Consider the following 24,839-nt stretch of genomic DNA (forward strand, 5'->3'; position numbering starts at 1 on the left):
TGGCAGGTGCAGCCGGGCGGTCAGGGCGCCTCAGCAGGGGCCCTGCCGAGGGTCAAGGACTGGCAGGTGGGCGCCGACCGAGCAGAGTTCACCCCAGCCCGGCCGTCACCTGCCCTTCTCGACCCACAACCCTTGCTCAGTCCGCAGAATCACCAGCACCCAAGCCAAACACGCAGAAACCACCCAGGTACTCCCCTCGCCCAGTGAAGTCCAGTCACGCCAGTTCCAGCGCCTAAGGCTTGGCCTGGTCTGTCCCCGGACCCGCCCCCGGCCCCCCTGAGGGTCACTCATGACCTCAGGTGTCTGCAGGGCTCTCCACTTGAGCCCACCTCCCCCCAAGGCCAGGGCGACACCCCTCAGAGGGGCTGGACTGCGCTGGTCCCTCAGGAGCACCTCCTCCCGGCCTGGCACCCACCCCTGGCCCTGCGCCCAGCTTTACTCTCTGCAGACGCCCAGCTGTGCAGAGTCTGTGCCCCGCCCCCGGCCCCCATCTGGGCTCCCACTCTCCCAGCCTCTGGCTGCCCGGGAGCCCTCCACCCGGCGCTGGACTCGAGCTCAGCCTGTCAGGAAGCTGCCCTGCTCCGCTGCTGCGCCCCGACGAGGAACTGCTCCCCTCGCGCACCGCCGCTCGCTCTGGGCACGGCTAGGCCCGCACCCGCCTGCCCCACTGGCGCTGGCGGGTGCCCGTCCTCCAGCCTGACCTGGGGCCACGCTCCGGGCACGGAGGCGGCAGCAGGCCCGCCTGGCAGCCCAGACACGACTGAAGACAAGGACGCCTGCTTTATTTGTCTGCGGACAGGGGCACACACGCTACTTCCCCAGCACGGGGGCGTCGGAGGTGCCAGCAGGGGTGCTGGCGCCTGCGGTCTCTGGACTGTGGTCCCACAACGGGTCCCCTCTTCAGGCTCCAAGTCGCTGCCAGGCCCGGAGTGGGCCTGCGTCAACCCTACAAAGGAGAACAGAGATCAGGTCCACCGGGAGCGTGCGTGTCCCCCAGGCTCTGCTCCACGAGGGCCCGTTTCATGGAGAGGGTCCTGCCCCGTGGGTCCCCAGGCCTGCACGGGGCCTCCTCACCTCCGTGCCCGGTGCCCACGCAGCACGTGCCCGTGGCGTGCCGCCGGCCTCCCGCCTGCACCCTGTGCACACGGTCGTGACCCAGAGACCCAGCTCTCCTTCGCCCCACGAGGTCTCCCCTCTGTTCTCTTCTTCTCAGCTCAGAGTGAAACCGCCTGGAGAGGCCTCACCCCCCGGCGCTGGCGCGTGGGACACAGCAGCGCGCGGGGCTGGAGCTCGCGCAGCAGCCCTGGGGAGGAGCCTTGCGCCTCTGACCTGCTCCCTCCCTGCTGCCCGGCAGCTCCCAGGAGCAAAGTGCTCTTAGGGATCCTTTAAAGCCGGAGGCTCCTGAGGGGAGACTGGCGGGGCCTGGGACCTTGGGGACCTGGCAGGGAGGGTCAGGAAGGAGGACCACGCCTCAGGGCAGGGCCTCTAGGACAGCCTGCAGTGCCCCCAACATGGGGCTGGGGAGCGCGTGGGACCCGGACCACCATGACCACCTCCACTCACCAAAGGCCGGGCCCCGTCAGGCCAGCGCGGGAGTGGCTGCCCTCTGCCCCCTCAGCTCTCCCCCTTCCACGGGGCAGCCGGCCCTTTCCACGACCCCTACCCTGCACCCTGGCCTCTCCACCCCCCGCTGCCCAGAGGTCAGGACCGGTGGCCACCCCGGACAGCAGGGCCTGACTTCACCCAGAGCTGCTCTCGGACCTGGCCTAGCGGCGCCCACAGACCCCCTCCCCGCCCACCGCCGTGGAGCCCAGGGCGGGCAGGAGGCCGCAGCTGACGCCTACCTTGTGCGCTGAGCCAACGCAGTGCTGGTAGGCCTTGACCAGGTCCGCACACAGCAGCACCTCCTGCAGGTGCTCGCGGTAGCAGCGCAGGATCTGGGCCTGCAGCCCCGAGCACACGGGCTCCACCCTGCGGGGCCTGCGGAGAGGAGGAGGCAGCCTGGGGCAGTGCCACGGGCCAGGCATGGGGGCCGCGGTGTCCGGTCACCCCCCAGAGAGGGGCCGAGGTGGCCCTGGGGGACCCCGCCCGCCCAAGGCCTCCAGGGCGCCTCCCGCCCCGGGTGTGGACCACCATCGTCTCCCCCAAAGCTGTTTTTCTGATTTTGAAACTAATACATGCACGATGAGGAAAACTGGATAACCACAAAATGTTTAAAAAAAACTAAGGTGTTCAGACTGTCACTTCCTAGAGAATATCACTGCAGCATTTTAGAGGAATTTACTACTTTTTCTTTCTTTGTTTATCAAGGTAGGTTCAGAGCCTAAAACTAGACTCTAAACGTATTCATTTGAAGAATGATTTTATGTTCTCTTTTTAAAAATATGAAACAAAGATGGAAAAGGGAAATAAAGCTTATTCTCAAGTCCGTCACGAGGGTCTTCTTCCTGACGCCTCGCCCGCTGCCCCTCCCGCCCTCCCCTCTCTCCGGACCTCACACATGCTCCCCTGTACACGCACCCTCTCACACTCACACACGCGTGCACACACGTGTGCATGCACACACACCTGTGCACACAGCTGTACACTCACTCACACATGTGCACATATATACACGCACATGCACTCACGCCCCCGAGCTCCTGTGTTCACGTGTTCAGGCCCCTGCTCCTCGCAGCTCCGGGCGGGGTTGCCATCTCTCACCGCCCGCCCCAACCCCAAACCAGGCAGCAGAGGACGAGGAGGCAGCTGGCCGGCCCAGGTCCCACACTAGGATGCAAGGGCTCCAGGACACACACTCACAGGGTTTCCACGGTTTCTGGCAGGTCCACCAGGAACCTCGGAGCCGCGGCTAAGCCTGGGTCCCGTGTTGCCCTCCCAAGCTCGGGCGCCGGGGAGGCCTCGGCAGTGGAAGGACCCCTGCTCCTGTCACCCGGGGCCTGCAGGTCGACAGCTCCCCGGCCCCGGATCTAGTTTCAAAAGTCCAGCCTTGCAGCAGGTGCTGGGCTGGAACGTTGGTTTTAACGCAACTCAACCACCCACATCCATCCCTTAAGACCAGGAACGGAGGGCTCAGCGGCTCTCATTACCCATCTGCGGCCGACACGCCCGGCGCCACCATCCCGGCAGCGATGCCCACGGGACCCCGGGCCCCGCGTGTGGGCTTGGTCCTCAGGCCTGCCGACCACACACTGCAGCCCCCTCCCTTCCCACCGCCGCCCCCCACCCCCAGACAATCCCTGACGAGGGAGTGACCGTGATCAGCTAAGATCCGTGGCTTGGACGGAACTGATGGTTTACAAGCTGAACAGGCAGGAGGCGGGGGGGGGGGGGGGGACGGGGGCGGAGCAGCCGCCACGCCTACGCTGAGGTCCACGGCTCCGAAGGTCAAGGCTGTGGTGGGAGAAACGGCCCCCTTTCCCCGGAAGGCCCTGCCCGCCACCCGGGATTCCACCGGGTCCTGAGGGCGCATCCAGGGGACGCAGCGGCCCTGCTCCTGCCTGCACCGTGCAGACGGGCTCGGAGGCTTCCTACCTGAGGAGGACACGTGTCTCTCCTCGGCGCTGACCTTCGCACGGGAGAACAGACGGGCTCCCGGGCCCACCCTCTCCTCCCGGGCCCTGGGGTCCCCTCACTGGCTTCCGCCTGCCGCTGTAGTGGGGTGACCGTCTGGCTGCCCAGTGCTCGCAGGATGCGCCTCCCTCCGCGTTCAAGACCTTTCGGACACGGGCACGTCCAACGGGGGCCTTCTAAACGCCTCCGGACGGGCATCTCCTCTCTGCTGCCCTCCCCTGGAAACAGCTCCCTCTGCATTTCCCTCTGGGCTCCTCCGTCCCCACCTGCCCTTGGCGGGGAGCCCCCGAGGCCCCATCTTTCGGGCTCCGTCCTGGCACCCGCCTGCCGTCCTCCCACACGGGCCTCCTGCTCCCCTGGCCCCGCGGCCCCTGGAGCGGCAGCTCCCATCCAGCCCCGCTCCCCATGAACAGCTCCCACCCGTGGCCCCTGAGGGTGCGGCCAGCAGAGCTGTCGGAGCTGCAGGTCTCATGGAAAGAGGAGTCCGCGGGCAGGACGGCCGGCAGCCTGGCCAGTGGTGTGGGGCTCGTCCTGGAGCCGCACCCTCTCCAGACCGACGGCAGAAGCGACTCACCGCTGGCTGTAAATGGGCAGAGCAGCGGCTTCTTAACTCTGCCCCCCACCTTCTGTCTTCAGGTCCCTGGACCAGGGCCCCTGTGCGTTCTGAGGGCAAACCTCGCAGAGCACCCAGTGGGCTCCCAGTTCAGGAGAAACAGAGGGAGGAGCCGAGCAGAATCCGGCCCCTCACACCAGGGCCACCCGTGGGCCTGCGGACGCCTCTCTGCTCTGGCATTTGTCAGCGACAACACGAGGAGACAGGGTGTCAGGAAAACGTCAGTCACAAGAAATTTCACCTGTCTGCCTGCAAACCGGCCGTGAATGGGACAGGGCAGGGAGCAGGTGAGGCTGGGTCACACAGCTGGGGCCACGGCAACCCTGTCCACTGCATGCAAACAGCTCAGGCTTTATAGGCTGCTTGGACACACAGAGAAGGTACCCCGGGCAGTGACCTCTCCAGGGACGGAGAGTAGCCCTGCCCCCCCAGCTGAGGGACATGTTAGGATTCCCGTCCGGGAGGCTCTGGGGGGTGAACGCTGGCCCCCTCAGAGGTCAGCGCCCCTTGCTTGCCAGACTCTCCTCCTCTGCACGAGGGGCTGAGACGCCAGACAGGAGCCTGAAGAGTGAGGGGGGCAGGGCGGGTGGGGCGGGCGGAGAGCGGGGCAGGCATTTGGCAGACGAGAGCGACGACAGGAGGCTTTGGGGCTGGGCCCAGGTGTGGGCTGGAAGATGGGCCCCGTCTGACCTGTGGTTCACAGCTCACGGTTCACCCAGGCCTGGATGGTGCTCCTTTCCCAGGAATCTTAAGGCACCCACCGTGGTGTCCCTTCTCCAAGGAGCCAAGAGACCCCAAGCAGGTGCCCTGTGGGCCAGTGGGGGGGCACACAGGTTTTGGGGGCTTTGCCACGTCCTGCTGTGAGTTCAGGGTCAGGGGGCAAGGAGGGCCCATTGCGCACAGCAGCCCAGGATCGGCTTGTGGGGTCAGTTCTCAACACCCACACGGCTGCCATCTGGCAGTGTCACAGGTATTCAGGGACCCAGCTTCCAGCCCGCCTCCCCGACGGCCCTCACGGCTGCACAGTGACAGGCACAGAGACCACCAGGCGCTGTGGGGAGTGAGGGTCTCACACAGGCCAGCTGGCCTCGGCACCGTGGCCACCTCTGGGAATGGAAACCATGACCCCAGTGCCACCTGTGAACCGAGCTCTACCCCCCGGTGGAAGTGACACGTTTCCAGGATGAGAGTTGTGATAAAAGGCTCACACGAGCCAGGAATCAACCCTCTCCTCCCTCTGTCCAGGAACCAACACTGCCCACCAACCAGGCAGAGGGAAGAGCTGCCCTGGGCGTGCCAGACCACTGCCCGCTGCCCCCTGCCAGCCTCGGGAGACCGACCATGTCTCTCTCACTGCCAGGCACCCCGCGCTGGGAACCCGGCCCTCCCCACCTGCGTGGGCACAGAGGGCCCTCCTCCCTTTCTTTTGCCCCAAACACCCTAAACTTCTCCCCCCAGGGCCAACCCCAGTCCATCCCAACAACACACACCCCAAACTCCAACGCTTGGACCCCCCCCCTGGGTCCCTGGAGCCTTCCAGCCTAGCATGTCACCCCCAACCCGCCAATTCCTCACCACGTTCACCATCAAGCGCCAAGGAACCCACTTCCCACCTAGTTTCCATCTTGGTGAGTGGCGTCCCTGCCACTCCGGTCACCCACCTAGTCAGAAGCCGGGAGTCGTTCTGGATGCCTCCCCTCCCCCTCCTTCGTTCTGGATTCCTCCCCTCCCCCTCCTTCGTTCTGGATGCCTCCCCTCCCCCTCCTCCGTTCCGGATGCCTCCCCCCCCCATCATAGATGTCTCCCTCTCACCTTCTAACTATAACGTTCCTGCTTCTCTCCAATCTAACTGAAAACCGCAGATGTATCCACTGCAACTCCCAAACAGCAGGGACGGTCATCCTCTCTCTCCTTGGACCTAACCCACCCCACCTGGGTGGCTCTAGAGGCCACCGCTCCTCCTCCTGCCTCCCCTCCTCCATCCCTCCTCCCCAGAGGCCTTCAGTCCCCGCAGACGCTCGCTCCTCTTGGCCCCTGGCTCGGGTCCGCGGAGGCCAAACCCGCCCGTGTCCTGCCTCCTCTGCACCCCCTGCCGGCTGCAGTTCTGCATGGTTCCCAGAGCAGCTGCCCCCAGGCCACAGTGACCCTTCCAGAAGGGCCTCCTCCCCCTCTGGTGCTCAGGCCCTGGGGCCCAGCTCTCCTGAGCCCTCCGTGCCACTCCCCACACAGTCTGGGGTCTGCTTCCCTGTCCCCCTGCCCCCCAAGGGCCACCAGCACCCTAAGGGCACAGACACCCCTCCTTGACATCCCAGCCTCACTAGCCCTGCCTCCTACCGAGAGGAGGTCCTTCTGCAGGGCCAAGGCACCCCATCAGCCACCCCGTCTCTCCCCCAGCACCTGGGTGGCCTCTCCCAGTGGCCTTTCCCTCTCGTACCTTCGCCATTCCGCTCTCTGCTGAAGACACCTCACCTTTTTAGAGTCTAAGAAGACCACAAACCCAAACCACTTCTGCTCCTGACCCGCCCGCCCCCAGCCTGCTCTCCTCTCCCAGAGGCTCTGCCCGGGGCTCTGCTCCCACTCCCCCAGTCCAGCCTCACAGGCTCTTCCTGCGCAGGGGCCCATCACAGCCCACCTGACCCTGGAGGCTGGAGGCCCCGTTCTGACTCTGCTCCGCTAGCGCTCTCCCTCCACGCATGCCCCCCGAGCCCCACGTGGGGCCCCCGCTATTCCCACAGTTCTGCGCCAGACTCACGGCCGGTGTGGTCACTGCGGGACGAGCGGCCCAGTGGGCGCCCACAGGGGCCCAACACCCTCCTCCTCCTGCACCTCGTAAGCTGGGCACATTGTCCCCGACACCCCCATAGCCCACCCTCTCCACTGCGAGCACTGATTGTCCTAGAACATAAAGCAGCCCACGGGTTTCCACAACTCCAAGGAGGTTAACAAACCCATTTCTGGGGCGATTACAGCTCGCTGGACCCTGTGCTAAGCAGTCCCTCCTATCCGCGTCCATCCCTTCTCTCCGGCCCTGCTCTCCCCCTGCTGAACTCGAGAGGTCCCCCGTCCGAGGCCAGTCTGTCCCCACAAGGGCACAGGGCCCGGGGAGGCTCGGAGCTGAGGGGGAGCCCATGATGGGCGTGGCCTGGAGGACCACCCTGCCGCGAGGGCACCAGGACGGAGGGGGACACAGCTTCGTGAAACAACCACTGCACATGCTCACCCATCATTCACCCGAGTCACACAGCAAGGCCACCAAGGCCACTGGGGAGGGACCTGCCCTCTGCAGCCCCCAGCATCTCCCCTTCGCTCCCGGCTCTGCCCTCCTTCCCCCCAAGCGCAGGGGTGGTCCGCATGGGGGTTGGGGGAGCCCAGTGAAAGGGACAGGGCTGAAACCACACCCCTGCAGGGAAGACACGGCCACGGCCACGGCCCCAGGGAACCGGACCCTCACGCCGCCTGAAGTTCTCGGTCCGCGGCTGGGAACTGCTCTCAGCTCTCCTGTGGCAAAGCTGAGACGCTCGGCTGTGCCGGCCCGGAACGGGCGTCTGCGGCAAGGTGTGGAGCCAAGGTCCTGGGAACCCGCTGCACACGTGAAGGCCAGCGGGTAGGGGCGCCTCCCCCAAAACACGCCCTTCCTGGAGCCTCAGCATGTCACCTTGATTGGAGATGGGGTCCTGGCAGGTACAGTTAGTCAGGATGGGGTCACGGTCGGGCAGGGAGGCCCTGATCCAACGTGGCTGGTGTCCTCCTAAGAGGAGGAGAGACACTGACCACGGACACAGACCAGAGGAGAAGCCACGTGACAGCGGAGGCAGAGGCTGCGGTGATGCGCCTACAGGCCGAGGATGCCAAGCCTCCCGGCAACACCAGGAGCTGGACAAACGCCCGGGAGCCCTCCAGCTTCAGAGAGAGCGGCTGTGGGCCACAGCAGCCCCGGGAAGCACGCAGCCAGCCCCGCAGGGAAGCGCCGAGTGCCGGCTGGGCAGAAGTTAGCGGGAGGCAGACGGCTCACCAGTCACCTCCTGACAGACAGAAACACGCATCTTGCGTGACAGAGGCTCCGCGGTAAATGGCTCAGGTGGGAGGCCTCTCGTCCCAGGTTGCATCTCAGGCCGGGCCTGAGGTCCAGCTCATGCTAAGGACCAGCCCCTGCCAGGTCCTAACCCGGCACAGCAGCCCATCCTGCAGGTGGAGACACCAGTGTCAGAGGGGTCAGGTGACCTGCCCAAGGCCACACAGCGAGAGACGGAGCCAGCGTAAGAGCCCGGTTATCTGGCTCCACGCTGCGTCCATTTAGCTCCACTCCAAGTCTGGAAAATTCCCCCAAAATTCCAAGGGAGAAAGAACCAAGGGTACAGAGAAGAAGCAAAAGACACATGGGATTCAGGCTCCCAGGGGAGCCAGAAGTTTGCCAACTGGAAGGGCCGACACCGGCCAGCGCGGGGCCGGGCCCCCTCCGAGCTCACACAGGCCCGGCTGCTCACGGGCCCGAGTGCGACGTCAAGCACGTCCCTCTGTGGGCTCTGCTTCACTGACCGACATCTCATCACCTCAGCCTTCTCCCATTACCACCGCTGGTGTGGAACTGGGCCATTAGACATCCTCCTGACACTTCATTTCAGAGACGCGCCGGCGGGGGTGAACGCACGGAGCAGGCTTTCTACCACGGCTCGGAGGCGAGGTGCGGGGGCTCCACGGAGCTGCACATCCATCTCTGTCAGGACCAGCTGGGCCGCGGGACAGGCTCCGCGGCGGCCCGGCCAGGGCCCAGGGGCCGACGAGACCAGCTGCTCGCCGAGGACCCGCTTCGCTGGCCGCTGCCGACCACGTGCCACTCAGCCCGGGCGGGTGGGGCCCAGAGACGCGCCGTCGCCAGAGGCCACACGGGACCCCCCCCCGGGGGGGCCGCTATTCTGGGAGCCCAGGCCTAGCAGAGCTCTGGTCCCGAGGAAACGAAGCGCAAAGTGGCCCCCACGGCTGCTTAGCCAGCGACAGGATTCCTCCCTGGGACTGCCACTGCACGCACACGTGCACAGGTGCACACGTGCACGGAACAGGGAGGCCGCTCCTTGCTTTGGTCCTTTGCGAAAAAGCCGCAGGGGAAGCACATGTCCCCCCCGAGGAGCCTCCCGATTCACCAGATGTGTGGGGTGGACTCAGCCCAAGGAGGCGTGGGTCGCGGGGGTCTTGGGGGTCTGAAGAGGGCCACACCAGGACCACTGGGGCTGCAGAGCCATTCCTCACAGTCCCTCAGTGGCCAGGGGGCTGGAGGCTCCAGGGGAGGGGGCGGCAGCAGCAGCGCCTGAGGACCCCCGGGACCCCGTCTGCCGGCATCCTCTTGTTTCCCCTCCCCGAGGCCTCCCTGTCTCCTGGGCCACGGCACCTGCTGGCTGGTGTTGCCCCCAGTCTGCCTCCCTCACCTCCTTGTGACACACCTGGGGGGCCTCTCCAAGCCCTGCTGTGCCCCCTCCTCTCCGTGCAGGCCCGGCCACTTGCCTGCTGCCCAGGGACGGGCCAGCACCTCCTGCTCTCATGTAAGGTCTCACCGAGGCCCAGACCCCGCAGGGACCCCGGCCCACGTCCCTCTGCTGCAGGGCCCTGGCCCCAGGAAGAGCACGGTGCCACAAACACTGGCTCAGGCCTCCTGCCTGCCGGCCCACAGTGCACGGAGCGGCCGAGGCCACACTGAGGCTTCTCCTGCGGCGGGCGTGACACGGCAGGGGCGACTCCCCAGGCTGCCCCTTGGCTCCCAGCCCCCGGGATGTGCCCGCCCTTCAAGGTGCCGCACAGGGGCACTTCCTGGGGGATGCTGGCTGGTGTCCCGGTGGCAGGCTGCCATCACAGGCACCGTGTGAGCCGAGGTCCTGCGTGCACTCGCTGCCAGCCTCCGTCCTCCCGTCCCCTCTGACTGCAGCCAAGTGTCCCCGATCGACTGTGTCACCTCTGCTCACCCACGAGGGGCTGGCACGGCTCACACCTACAAGGGCGCCCGGCGGCTGGGGCCAAACCTGCGCGGAGCGGCCCCACTGGACCGGGAGTGCCCCGCGGGCAGGGACCAGCTTACTACCTCTGCGTCCAGGGTCCCCGCCGACGCCGAGCTCAGCAGATGACCCAGCCCAGGGAGACCGTGTCCCCCTGACCGTCCAGATGTCCGCCTGGTCCAGCCTGTTGCCTCTGTGGCCTGTGGGTGGCCCTGGGCCTGCTCTCCAGCTGCCTCTGGACGGACTCCACTTCCTGGGGGAGCCTTCCTGTGCCCAGCCCCGGGGGTGGGACCCTCGCAGCAGCCAGGAGCTCAGTGTCGACTGGAAACCAACAAACCAAGGAGCGTCCCTCTGGGCTGGGCCGGACCACACAGCCCCTCCACACGTGGCAGAGTTAGGTCGGCGGAGACCATAAGCCTCAGTGCAGGACGGCCAGCATTTCCCAGCCCCCGAATAGGTTTGTGGTGTGGTGTGCTCTGGTGACAGGGCACACAGGGACAGAGGCAGGAACTAACCCCCGACGCCGTCGGGTGAGACTCAGGGAGAAATACGCCCGGTGACGTGAGCAGGCACAGCTGCTCCACCCTGGGCCGTCCCTGAAGTGACTCTGAGGCTGGGGTGTCCCCCATCCCCTCTGTGATGGGACCGAAGCTGAAGCCTGGAGCCCCTGGGCACCCCCCACCCCTGGTCCTGCCCGGCCCTTGCGTCCGGCCCGCACAGGCCTCCTGTCGTCACAGGAACTGCCTCCCCGGGGCCTCCTCCCACCCGGCCCCTGCGTCCGCTGACTCAGACCCTTCCCAAAGCCCTGCCTGCCGCCGGCCCACCAGACCCTAACCCTCCACCCGCCACACAGCTTTCCCCCCTCAGGCTGCAGAAACGTGTCCTCAGCTGAAACCTGACACATAATCTTAGTGAAGAAACAGATTAGTGCAGAGCTGGCGCGGTGGGGTCTTCGCAGGTCCATCCCCCGCTCTATGGTTTCCCAGCACATTTGGAAACCGCAGGGGCCTTTTCCTGGCTGACCCGGGGTGTTCTGAGGGGCGTCCCTGGACCCTGGGGCTGATTCGCTCTGTGGGCCGCACCCCCGTCCACTGTCGCCGACACAAGAGGTGCAAAGGGCCTCAGGGCGTCACCCATCCATGCACCTCACACGTCGCCGAGGGCGGGGAGGGGCCGGAGTCTCCGTGCAGGAAGCACCGGGACGGTCAGCCCCCTCCTCACCCTCATCTACGCTCTGAACCACAGCTGACCCTCAGCAGCATCAGAGTCGCCTGCGGTCCCCGGAGCCCAGCAAGACCCTGACGCCACCTGATTGAGGAGAGGGAGCCAAAGCCGGGAGGCGGAGGGACGCGGCCCCCAGCCGTGCAGCGCTGGGCTTGCTGTGCTTCCCGTCGGCCTGGAGTCACGGAGCACAAAGCACGAGGGTGGGCGCCCTCCTGCCCTCCTGCCGGAGGGGCCGCAGGGGGTGCGCGGTGCAGCCCGGGGGGGGGGGAGCGGCCAGAGCAGCGGTGAGGGCGGTTTACACTGAGCACAAAAGGTCAGTGACAGAGCAAGTGAGGGTGCAGCACGCGGAGGACAAGGGAGCCAGGCCCGTTGAGGAGGGAACTGCAAACACGGAGAAGCTGCAACAACCCTAGAGCCGGAACCCGGGGAACCCGTGTGAACTTCACGTGCTCAGACACACGTACGCGTGAGTGTGCGTAAACTCACACACGTAAACGTGCATGCCTGTGCGGGAGCACCTGGAAACACTGACACCCCAGCAGCAGCAAGCAGGCCCAACGCCCAGACCTTGGTTTCTAAGCACCGCTCTGCAGTAAACAGAACAGAGTGGAGACGTGGCTGATTCCAGGGCTGGGGCCGGAACACCGGTGCCAGAGAGTGAAGGCCACTCAGAGCGTGAAGCCACACGTCAAAAGGACAGAAGAGTCTGTCTGAAGGCAGAATCCTGGACCACGTGAACAACAACATCAACGAGGGAATTTATTACAACCCAGCAAGGCACTGTGACTCCCTGACTCTTTCCTAACGTAAACAAACAAACGAACACCTAAGTGGGGGAGAAGGGAAACTCTCCCTTTAATCCAATTCATAAATGTAGAGGAAACGACGGAAGTCAACAACTGCCATGGGCCACCCCGACCGTGGTGGCTGGTTCAGGGGACAGTAGTCCCTGGAGGCCGAGGCTGAGGGATCAGGACCTGGACACACCCTGGAGAACCTCCCGCACAGCCGGGATCAAGCACAAGGGACACAGCCTGTGCAGAGGGACCAGGCAGACCCACCGTGACCGGGTCACGGTCCACACCCCTAGTGGACGGATGAGACCCACCAGGAAGGGCACGGCACCATCTGGGGGGCCTTCCTGCCAGGAACGAACGGCCTGAGGCTGGCCACGAGGAAACATCGGGCGGACCCAGGCTGGGGTCGCCCTTCAGAAGGAGAGGCCTGTACCCTTTTAGACTGTCAAGGTCACGAGAGACAGAGAAAGACCAAGGAACTGTCCCAACTGGAGACTGATGGTCACGGAGCTGCAGCACAAACTCCTGGGCCAGAAAGGAAAGGGCTGCGGCGGGCAGCGGGGGGCGTGCCTGTGGTCTGCGGCTGAGTCAGCGAGGGTTTCCCGACCGGAAGAGCTGTGTGTGGTCACGGAGGACGGTCCTGGGAGGTACACGCTGGACTAGAGTACTTAGTGGCAACAGGTCACCACGTCAGGAAGAGACAGCGTTTTTGTCTAGAGGGAGGCGGTGAGGACGCAGACTCTAGCATGACCAATCGGGCACCTGGCTTAAGGCAAGAGTTCTTATTCTTGTGACCTTTCTATGGGTTTGAAATTATTTCAAAACAAGGCAAAATAAAACACAACAAGGACGGCAGTTTGAGAGGACTGAATGTATTCAAAAGGATGTATTTATGCCAAAAAAGAGCCCACCAGGTTTTCCTTTTTTTTTTCCAGCTGGGAGTGGGGTAGGGAAAGTTTGACAAAGTGATTCTAAATTCATTTGAAAAAGCATGTTGGAAAAAGGTCACCAAGGTAGAAAACTTGCTCTGATGGATATTTAATATTTTAAATTAGTGTAGCTGCATAATATGTTTTATACATATCTAAAACGTGCAGGCTTGGCCACGGAAAAGAGTCCAGAAACAGACCCAAGGACGTTAGCGCAGGATTGGGTGGACTTTTACATCACTGCTGATGGGACAGAGGGCTCCCCATTTGGGAAAGAACCAAGGTGGATCTGTACTTCACACCCCACACCTAAGAAACCACAGTGGGGTCATCTGGAGCACGCCTTAGTGGGGAATAAGGCATAGCAGTACTCGTCCTAAAAATATGGGTATGGTGGGAAGGAAGGCCTTTGTGATATAACCTAAGTCACAAACAGAAAAATTAACAACAGCAAAAATGCACTGGGTCCCTATCCCCCCATCAACTTCCAAAGGGCAAAAATTAAACTCAAAAAATAGTCACAACAGAAATAAAAGATTAATAACACCGTTACACAAAGAACTTTTAAAAAGAACTAACAAGAAAAAAAGGGTGAAGGCCATAAGTAAGTAGTTCACAAAAGAAGAAATGCAAACAGCTAGTAATTTCTGGAAGGGTTTAACCTCACTGATCCTGGAAGAAATGAGGGAGTTTAAAAAAGAGAGGTTTTGGGCTTCCCTGGTGGCGCAGTGGTTGAGAATCTGCCTGCCGATGCAGGGGACATGGGTTCGAGCCCTGGTCCGGGAAGATCCCACATGCCGCGGAGCAACTAGGCCTGTGAGCCACAATTACTGAGCCTGCGCGTCTGGAGCCTGTGCTCCGCAACAAGAGAGGCCGCGATAGTGAGAGGCCCGCGCACCACGATGAAGAGTGGCCCCCACTTGCCGCAACTAGAGAAAGCCCTCGCACAGAAACGAAGACCCAACACAACCATAAATAAATAAATAAATACATAAATAAATAAATAAAATTTTAAAAAAAAAAAGAGAGGTTTTGTTTGTTTGGTTTTGGTTGTGAGATTGGCAAAGACGTTTTTTTAGAAATATTGTTAAAACCCTGTGCTTGGGGAAACGGACACCGTCCAGCATCACTGTTTGGAGTGAAAATTGGTACAGGACCTCCATTGTTCTGGACAGCCAGTAAGTAAAATGTAAACACATAAATATACACATATAAATACACAGTTTGTGTGTGTGTGTGTGTTCTCTGACCCAACAATTCCCTCTACGAGGATTTAAATAAGTGCACGACGACAGATAAACCTATTTGTTGCAGTTATCATTATATTGGTAAAAAAAAATCAGAAAACTCCCCAGGATTCATCAATAAGTGATCGACTACATAAATTCTGACCCTCTAGAATAACAATGTAGTATTAAAAGTGAACATGTAAATGCACATTTACCAACATGGACACAGGCCCACAGAATGCGGACGAGGGAGGTGACGTGTGTTTCCACGAGCCCACTTATGTCCAACTGTGTGTGTGCTCAGCTCAGAGTGACGTCACCACAACTTAAGCAGGGCGAAATTTGGGCTTTTTTAACTTTTTAATTCTTTTCTGCATCATTTGATTTTTTACAATTTACACACACAATTAGACAGGACGAAGACCGGTGGGCGTAGAATGCAAAGCAAATGGGTACGTGCACAAAGTAGGAGCTAAATCTTTGTTGAATTAGGAGCAAATAAAGAAATGCTTCTCTCTGAAAAGTGTGAAATAGAAATCAGCTTGCTCACAGAGTCAAAGGAATGCATGCCTATTCTGGTGGATCTGCTACAAGACCAACCATATGGCTCTGGCACCCCACCTGTCCCATCGCTGCTCAAGAATGGGAAGGACATGAGCCTTGCCTTCCCCGTGGTCACAAATCACAGGTGTCACGGGCACCCTCCTTCCATTCCCCTGGCGCATGCACCCGCCCCGCCGTGCACACGCGAGCACACACACTGAGAGACAGGCTGGCACAACAGGCTGAAACGAGCATGAATCAGGGCAGAGACACTTGGGCGTAACAACAATCAACCACACAAGGGCAGGACGGCAGCCTGAGCTCAACACACTTCATCCGCTACCTCTAGTGCCATCGTCCTGAAACACGTCCACTCCCATCAGTTCAGAGCTTCCCAAGCCTTCAGAGGAAGCCCAGACCCCGGCACTCATGCCCTCTCCCCTCGGGTGGACTCGGCGGACGTGGGAGGCTGGCAGGGGCAGCCTGGGCAACGGGCCTCTCCTGACCACTGGCGCCATCCCCTTGGGAAGCCCGTTCACGGCACGACTCCCCGTGATCCTGTCCACAGAACGAGTGAGGTGACATCGTCCAGGTGCCTGGGCCACAGGCAGCATCGGCTGAGTGCCAGGGCCTCCCTCCCGTCTGCCTCGCCCGCCCACAGGAACCGCGGCCCCCGCTCCGGCTGGGCTCACTGTGCGAAGTGTCGTGTGGGACCCACTCTGCACAGGCCAAGCACACACACGCCGCACGGGAGGCGCCCAGGCCGTCCTGTTGTGGCATCTACGTGGACTCGTGGGCCTCGCGCCGGCAACTTCCTGCCACCTCGGCCCCAAGCGAAGCCGGAGCCCAGCGGCCCCACCCGCCCCAGCACTGCTCGGCCCTCTCTGGAATGCATTTCACCTCCCCAACAGTTCCGTTTAATCTGTGTCAGAGATTCGCTATGCTGCACAATCACCCTTCATAATTTTTCTTAATTCCTCAAGATGCATTCTGCTACCTTTGAAGACATAAACACAGCTTCACTGGTCATTTTTACCATACGGAAAGTGTCATAAATTTTATATCCAAGACAAATGGCAAGCTTTGTATTATAAAAATCCTATTTTTCCTGTTACAACTTCAACTAGACTTTTGGCCTGTGCTTAAACAGGCATTTGGACTAAGCTGCACATGGTTTAGAGCTGATACACAGAAGCTACAGCAACAAACCCTGAGAGCAGAGAGCCTTTTGTCACCATGGTTCCCACCCTACACTCTCCAGCCAGGCAAGCAGACGCGGCCGCACCTTGTTTCACCGCGTGGTGTTGCCCTCCTTCCGGGATTTCAGCCTGGGCCCTGAGGACTAGTTACCATGCAGGTCAGGGTCTGGAGGACTAGACATCATGAGACTGGGTTAGGGCGGAGGGGGCTGCCCGCCCAGGAGTGCTCACACCTGGCTCAAGATCACCTAGTGGTCAGCACGGCACAGGCTGTGCTGGGCCTCAATGCCCGGTCCCTGGAGGGAGGGAGGGAGGCCCTGAAGAGTGGGAGGCATAGAGGAGGGGCATCACAGGGACACCAGGGCCCCCTCTGCTTCACGCCAGCACTGCCGTCCTGCCACCAGAAACCAAGGTCCAGGCGGAAACAGCGCCCACAGCTGCGGCTAGCATCCTGCATCACCCAGGACACGGCAGGGGACATGCAGTCACCTGGGAACCCCAGAGCCACGCTCAAGATACACGCTCTTCCCAGAACGACTCCCAGATCTGAGCAGTCGTCCTTAAGACAAGGAACCACGTATCATAAACACATTTTTCTCATCTAGGACCGAGGTGACCAAATCTTTTACTTTTAAACCATTTTATATGTCTAACCCATATTTAGAAATTTGTACCTGCCTGAGGTAGGAGCTTGTTTACCTGACGAAGGAGACAATGTCAAAGGAAAGAAAGGGGCAGCACGTTCCCGCAGCCCGGCTCTGACAAAAGCAGGGCTGTGACAGTGACGCCCTAGGGGACAGTGCCAGCCCTGCCGGGGCCAAGGACCCCGAGGTGACCGCTATGAGCCAATTCACCGGTCAGGCTGCTTGCAGGACAGGTGGGGAGGGACATCGTGTGTCAGCTGAAGCGAAACTCCCGGGCAGTGGGACAACTGTCCTCACGAGACGCCTGAAAGGCGGTCCACCCACCGCGTGGAATTCACAGAAGAGTGGGGCAGCCAGAGTCAGAGCGCCACGACCCCGCCAGGAGTCTCTCGTAGGAGCTGGGGGTCGGTTTGCCGGCAGCGCTGCATGGACGGTCAGTGGGGTCCAGCTGACCAGGCGGTGGCACCGAGCTGGGACGGCGCTGCGGCCAGCGAGGGGCTGCCCACGGGCCCTGTGGTTTCGGGGTGCCTCCACACGGTGGCTCACGGCATCACCTCATTTGTGCGTGTGTTGGGTGGGGGCAGGGGGCAACAGCAGGAGTGACGGTCTGGGGACACTTTAAGGAGTTCCTAGGAATCACGGCCCAACGTAGGTACCCTCAACGTCCCAGAGACTGGACTGTGGAGAAGCCTCGGAGTGGTGGCTCTCGATTCTCTGCGGCCTGACCACACCAGGAACACGGGGCCTGTCCTGGACAACAGAACCAGGGTCCCCTCCAGCCTGGACCCACAGCCGTGCAGTGAGTGCAAGGGAAGCCCCAGGGTGGCACGTGGCCAGCCCGTAGCACACACGCCGCTTCTCCGGGGGCGGGCCCTCAGGACAGAGAGCTCCTGGACGGGGTGGGTGGAGCCCCCGACCCTTCAGACCCTGCAGCCTTTCCTCCAGGGGCCCGGACGCTGTCGGGATGCTAACACGTAACCACGAACCTCTCACGCACGTGCTCGCAGAGGCTGCAGAGATCACCCTTCCGGGAACCCCCGCCCTGGTCCTGCGGCACCTGGCACCCGGAGACGGTGCGGCGTCCCGGGAGGTCAGCAGAGCCCTGCCCTTGTCGCCGCCAAGGGACGGGAGCCCGTGCACGGGGCCCAGATCTGAGGGGCTCTGAGACCTACACAATAACCGCTCGACTGTCCCGAGCCCTCGGCAGGGCTGCCTCTCGGGAGGACAGGGGGCGCGGTGCTGGCACAGATGACCACGCGGGACCCTAAGCAGAGCTTTCTCTCGGGAAGCGGAACAGGGAGGCAACAGACTAGGAAGAATAAACCCAAGGATGACGCCACTCAGTGGTAACCCCTTCACTGACTGAAAAAGAAGATTCCTCCACTGTAACAGCATCTAATCCCCAGAAGCTGATCTAAAACGTGACACTCCAAGAAAAAGGAAAGTGGCACAAAGAACGGAGGCTTTCGGGACGGTGGCTTTATTCCCGAAGCGAGTCATTAACAGAGCTGGGATGCAGGGCGCTCCCGTCTTTGTCGAGGGGAGCGATGAACAGACTGTCGTCTCTGAGCCCAGCTTCCTGAGTCATGGGTCTCTGAGCAGTAAGAAGGCTCCGGGCGGAGGCCGGCCGCCCCTGGAGGCTGTGGCCACGTGGGGTGGGGTCCGCCGGGGACTTCACACCCCGCAGGACAGGCTCTGAGCCCACCGCCTGTGGTCCTCAGAAGGCTGCCCTGCCCCTCCTGGCTGGGGACCCCCAGACACTCTCCCCGGTCAGGAGCCTCCCTCCTTCCTGCTGGACCCCGGCCTCCTCACCTGGCGCCCTAGCCTGGGGGTCTGCACGGCCCCTTCTCATCTCTCGGTTCTGCTCCGGAGTCAGGGACAGTCCCCAGAGTCTCAGCCACCCTCCGCCCACTGTCCTACTGTATCCTCCTCGCAACGCGTTGCATAACTGACTGTTTGTGCGTCGGGGGCCCAGCTCATGTGCAGGGGCCTCGTGTGTCCGCCAAGGTGGAGAGTCCCCGGCTGGCGGTGCCAAAGCGGGTCCCACGTGGGCTCCCCACCTCCACCTCGGCACTGGCGCCGTCTCAGCCTCTCCCAGATGCTGCCAGTCATCTTTCTAAAACACGAATCCCCGCTTACAAGCTTCCTCACGGCTTGCCGCTGCCTGCAGGACGCATTCCAATTCTCTCACACGCACAGAAGGCCCTTCACGCCTGCGACCAGGCCGCCCTTCCAGCCGCACCCGAGCCTCAGGCCCACCCTTGACACCTGTTTCCCCCCATGCAGGTCCCTGTTTTCTCCGGCACCGCACCCGGGTCTCTGCCCACACGGCCCTGACGGCAGAGCCGAATCAGCCAGGAAGCCCCGCGGCCTCTGCCCAGGAGGGCGTCATTCACGCGCTGGTAAAGCAATGATCACACCGGATATACCGCGCGGGTGCTCCGGTCCGGGGCCCGGGACACAGAGCAGCAAAGACGGCTCCTGCCCGCAGAAGCCTGAGGGCCAGTGGAGCATGGTGTGGGGACAGAAGGGGCGCCCAGCAGGGGTCTCGGCCCCAGGCCCACCCCGGCGAGCCCAGAGAGTGGTGCTGCCTGGGGAGCTGTGTCCGTGCGCCCTGACACGTGGCACCAGCCATGGGAGAGGCCCCAGATCACCGCCACCTAGTCCTGTCTACAGAGAGAAGGGATGACAGAGAGCCCTACGGGGGCGGCGAGTCACATGGCAAACACACCCAGCCGTCTCTGTGGACGTGGCCGGGGCCGGGGCAGGCCACGGGGAGAGTCCCTGATGGGGGAGCCTCCCTGCTCCAGGCCAGTCACGAGCAGACCACAAGGAGACTCTGCCCGGAGAAACCTGGTGGCCGCTGCCCGCGGGCCATGGGAGCCAGTCAGCCTGCCAGCCTGCAGCGACGTCTCTGCCAGACGTCTGTGAGCGGGCACCGCGGCCCAGGAGGAAAGAGCAGGTCTGGGCTCCATCGGACCTGGTTCGGATCCCACGCTACCCCTGCCGTGGGTCCGGAGCACCCGTGGGGACCACTCAGCCCTCGCAGGAGCCTGAGCAAAAGAGGCACCAGCCCCGCCCCGTTTCACAGCCCAGGAAGCGAGCCCGCAAGGTGCTGGACGCGGCTTCGGCCCCTGCCACGCGCTTCACACCAGGAGACCCTGAACCACACAGGCTCCGGCACAGCCGCCGCACGTGATATCCTGAAAGAAACGGATTACCTGCACTTTGTCTTGTGAATGAATTATTAAATGGGTTTTAATTTGTCAACCTCTCAAAGAGCCAGGTACACCCGTTTAAACCACGTGTTTTGGTAAATTTCTGAATAGAAAATGCTCCTTTTAACAGGTTAGGTAAGGAAAGGAAGTCAGAGACAGAAACAGCCTCTGAATTCAGGCTAATACAGCACCACCTGGATTAGAGGATGTTTGAACCCGTCCTATTCAGGATTCAAGTCCACAAGCATCGTCTCCATAGACAATCACCATCCCATCATTAGGTCCCTGACAGATGCAGACAGGGAAGCTCACACACCTGAAAACCAGCCCCTCCCTCAGGTGGGCCCACGGCAGGCAGGAGCCCGGCCCAGGTGAGGTGGGCAGTCCAGCAGCCGTGTCCTCACGGACCAGACCTCTCTGGTCACGGTCCCTGCAGCACGGTGACTCAGTCCCAGGAAACAGTTAATAGCCTTCTTCTTTCGGCTCCGCTGTGCTGACCTCTTTGAGGGCCGCCCTCTGTGGGGCCGGGGGCTGTACGAGTTTCCTGCCAGGAGGGAGCCGAGAGCAGCTCTGGATGACTCCCACAGGAAGAGGACAGAGGTTATCATAAAAAATAGATGTGACAATAAATGCAGGATGTTCCCCGGGGTCTTAATCTCTTCCTTCAGGAAACCTGAGCAATTCCGCCTTCCACGCTGCTGTGAGGTAGAGGGTATGTGTGCACGTGTGTGCGTGTGTGCGTGTGTACTGGGTGATTTGCTTCTGCCCCAACAATGGAATTCTTCCGAAACCAGAGCCCCAGCCTGTGGATGTTGGCCTCGCCGCCCGTGCTCCTCCTCAGGCCAAGTGCTTGCTGACCCCCGAGGATACGCTGGGCCTGGCAGCCTCAGGGAAGCTCGAGAGGCCAGCGTGACGTTGGGAGGGTCACTGTCCGTCAGCGTCTAACCCAGCCAATGTGACCCACGGTGCTGTTTTCTGCTTGGCAAACTCTAACCCCTTCCTCAAGAGCGAAGCTGGGACGCCCAGCCACAGGGGAGTGGCTGGTGGAAGAACTACGCTCTCCTGAGGAGAAGGGAACCTGGAGGTGAGTGTTCATTCCTGGAGCTGCCTCCCCCCCATCCCCCTGAGTTTTTGCCAATTCTTGGTGTTGGGCAAACAGCTTCTGCTAAAAGGCGGAGAAGCCAGCAGGGCCTCTGGAGCTCTCTTGGGACGGTAGAGACACAGCATGGCTGGGACTCAAGGGATCGGGACTCCAGGGAGAAGGGAGGCACACGCAGGGGTTTTCCTCCTTTAAAGCATTCTTCAGATCCTTGAGCTCAAGAAGCCTCATGGCAGGAAACTCAGAACCTAAGTAAAAAGCCACTGAAGGGCAGAGTAGAATTCTCAGAAGTTTCACAGAGTTGAGGAAGCAAACATAGGGCTTCAGAGCTCGCCAAGAACGAGGCGCCCTGGACAGCCAGACCCTAGGGACAGGGGTCAGTCAAGAAGCCTGAGCTCCACCAAGACTGCAGGCAGGACCCAGCCAGCTCAGCCCTTCAGGGTTTACGTGATCTGCCTTCACACTGGCCCATCAAGGAAGGGGGCGAGCACCTCTGGGGAAGCCTCTGTACCTTCTCTATAACGCCTGGCACTCAATCAAGAATTACCAGGCACACGGAGAAACAGGACCACGAGGGAAAAACAGGCAACAGAAACAGACCTGCAGATGACTTCAAAATAACTACAATTAATATGTTCAAGAATTCAGGTGGCAAAAACCAGAACCCCACCAGACACTGGGGGAGAAAATGCAAACAGAATTTCTAGAATTGAAAAAATGCAGTAATTGAAATTCAGAATTCAATAAATAGGTTTAAAGCAGATGACACATTAGAGAGAGGATTAGTGAAGTGAAAAGTCAATAGAGAAGACTCAGGTTACAGCATGGAGATGAAGAAACAGTGAGGAAAACCAGAAAAAAGAGCACGGAGACACGGGAGACACAGTCATTCCAGAGAGGAAGAAAGATAAGACAGGCAGAGTTTTATCTGAAAAAGGAATGACTGAAAATTTTCTAAAACTAATGAAAGGACATCGAACCCCAAGGCATGAACCCCGAGCAGGAAAAAAGAAAGAAAATTTAAACTTGGGCACACCAGAGTCAAAATGCTAAAGAACCAAAGACAAAGTCTGAAAATCAGACAGAGAAAAAAGGAACTAGCACAAAGGAGGAACAATAACATCCACACCGACTTCTCCAGGGAAAAATAGGTATCATGGAGTAGAAAGAGTCCCTGATAAAGCCAACGGCAAGGACTGCTATCTGCTTCCAATTAAGGGTAAAGTAAGGATGTTTCCAGACAATTCAAAACAGAGAGACTCTGTAATCAGCAAACTCCACTAAAGAAGCAGTTCAGTGAGAGGGAAGTGATCCCAGGAAGAACCCATAACTCCACACAGGGTAACGATGCAGAGAACCTGGGCACGGCTGAGCGATGTCACCGCGGAGCCACTACTTTACACGCACACAGAAGGTCGCCGGAGCCAGCCTCTCGCTGGGCCGTGAAGACTCTCAGAGTGTCTCGAGGACTTACAGCATGTTCTCTAATCACAGAATTAAACCAGAAGTCAACGCTCTAGAAGGGAACTAGAAAATTACCAGTGTCTGGAAAGTAGGCAATATATTTTGAAACAACCTATGAGTCAAAGAAATCAGAAAAATTCTGAACAGAATTATATACCAAAACTTGCAGGGTGCAGCTAAAGCCGGAGAGCAATTGCCGCTTCAAATGCATATATTAGGAAAGAGAGCTGCTGGAACTGGCTACAAAGTCCTGGGCTCTGGCTTCTGCCCAGTCTCCTCATCCACTCCTCCAGCAGTGCCTTGAACATGCTAATCGCTTCCTGCCTGGGGCCTCCGCACCTGCTGACCTTCTTTTGGGAAGCCCTCTCTCCCTCCTTGCTCGCTCTGGCCCACGTCTCGGGTCCTGAGGAGTCAGTTTAAGTGCAGGACACCCCCACCCCATGCCCGCCCGGGTCTGGGGTCTGGGTCGGGGCCTCAGACTGGGCTTCTTCACTCACCGTCTTTCACGGCTCATCACTGTACTCAGCCATTGTTTGGGCAAATGCTTTTTGTGCAGTTAGTTTTTAAATGTTGTTTGTCATCCCCTAAATGCTGTAAGTGCCTGGCTGGCAGGAACGGAAGCTGTCTTCTTTGTGGTCCTGTCACCAGTGCCAAGCAAGGTGCCTGGCGGATGGAGGTGCTCTGTGCTCCATGTCCGTGTGTGAAAGATGCACAGGCATCTGGTTAACCACCTAAGTGACCACTCCATGGACTCAGAGTTGCTAAAAGACGCCCACTGTCTTAGAAGAAAATGCTCCGATGTGACCGGTCAGCAGCTGCATATACTTCTGTGGTATTTACCATACAGTCGATACACATTTGCAAATGCAAGAACTCTCCTACCAAGGACTCGGTCCCCACTCCAGGTTTTAAGTAAAACAATCTCTAACTCTGCCTCCTGTTGGCTCTGTTTGGGAAATTACAACAGTTTTTTTAGTAAACTCAATTTACATATTAAATCTGTTCCACACTATGCCATGCTAGGTGTGGTGAAGGGACGACTAAATAAACGACCGCCATCGCTAACCACTGTCACGCAGGCACAGCAGCAGCCGCTGACGGCCCAGGTCCACTGTCCACGGGGGTCTCACCTGCAGACAGGAAACCCAGCAGGAGGCGGGGCCGAGGTCTGAGTCCAGGTCTGCTGGGCTCTCACCTCCATCCCGCCGCCCACCTTACGTCCACAGGGGCCTCCACGGGACAGCAAAGCCGCCAAGACAGACAGTGAGGCCCAGAGGCCCCGAAGCTGTCCGAGCTGAGCTTGGCCCCCGCCGCACGTCCAGGCGTGACTGTGCAGGTGAGGGAGCCATCCGACCTCTCTGGCCCCAGTTCCCGGTCTGCGAGATGGAACCACCGACAGCAGACGAGGGGCACCGACCCTTCAGTCACACGCTCTACGGGGAGCATCGTCCAGGATGCCCTGGACAGAGTCCCCCCTGCACCACACACGCCAACCCCCTTTGCCTTCAGAGGGCACGAGAATGAATAAGGAGGTGACAGTCAAATCCACCCGAGTCCCCCCTCAGGATGGGGCCACATGGTGGGTGACAAAACGCGGCAGCGCTGACGGCAGAGTCCTGGCAGCTCTCCAGCTCCTTCCCCTGCAGGTAGGTCGAGATCCAGGGAAAGAGGGCGGGGGCTGCCCCACTCGGGAGCCTGGCGAGGGCCTGCCCACTTCTGGGGGTCACATTGCTGGGTGGCTGTCACCCAGCCTCTCCCTGTCACTCAGTGCCTGTGATGCCGGTGAGCCGGAATCTCATCTGGGAGGAGTGGGGACCCCACCGGGGCAGCGAGAACGCTCTGCCCTCGGGGTCCCAGGTCTCCGTCGCCCCCCGGGGAGCGGGAGGGTCCTGCTCCCCGGCTCCCGTCACTGCCCCAGGGCTGAACTGCAAGAGAAGATTCTCCTCCCCACACCCTCCCTTCAGTCAGCTCGACCAGGACCTGTGGCACCTCCCCGGCTTCGGGGGTCCCTGCGGTGCCAGGTCTGGACGGGATGTGCCCCCTCTGGGCACCCCCACGGCTTTCAGCAGCGGTCTCTCACCCCTGGTCCCCCAAATCTCCATACGCCGTCACCTCGAGGTGGCAGATCCAAGCCGGTCCCCCCTGCACCGGGCCTGGGAGGGGGAGGGGCAGGCGTGGGGACCCCAGCGGATTGACAAAGGTCGACGGGTCCCCAGGGACGCCTGCACACAAGGGACCAGCTCTCCCTTCCCCACGGGGCCCCTGCAGACCTTCCTGGACCTGCACCCGAAGCAGCAGCCGCGTCTGCAGCGGACAGGCTGCCGCG

General features: G+C 60.8%; 1 protein-coding gene across 2 annotated transcripts in view; it reads right to left on the reverse strand.

The window, feature by feature from the left end:
• Window positions 1–761: 761 nt before the first annotated feature.
• CHCHD6 (coiled-coil-helix-coiled-coil-helix domain containing 6) overlaps window positions 762–24,839 on the reverse strand; it is a 131,767-nt gene continuing 107,689 nt past the window's right edge. For both annotated transcript variants that reach the window (XM_059940542.1, XM_059940541.1), the window contains 2 exons: window positions 1,845–1,980; window positions 762–946 (listed from right to left, as the gene is read on the reverse strand). In XM_059940542.1, coding sequence (XP_059796525.1) covers window positions 941–946; window positions 1,845–1,980 — 142 coding nt within the window. In that variant the 3' untranslated portion in view covers window positions 762–940. The remainder of the gene's footprint in view (window positions 947–1,844; window positions 1,981–24,839) is intronic.

Source organism: Balaenoptera ricei, chromosome 11, assembly GCF_028023285.1.
Source record: "Balaenoptera ricei isolate mBalRic1 chromosome 11, mBalRic1.hap2, whole genome shotgun sequence".
In the NCBI taxonomy this organism is placed as follows: Eukaryota; Metazoa; Chordata; class Mammalia; order Artiodactyla; family Balaenopteridae; genus Balaenoptera; species Balaenoptera ricei.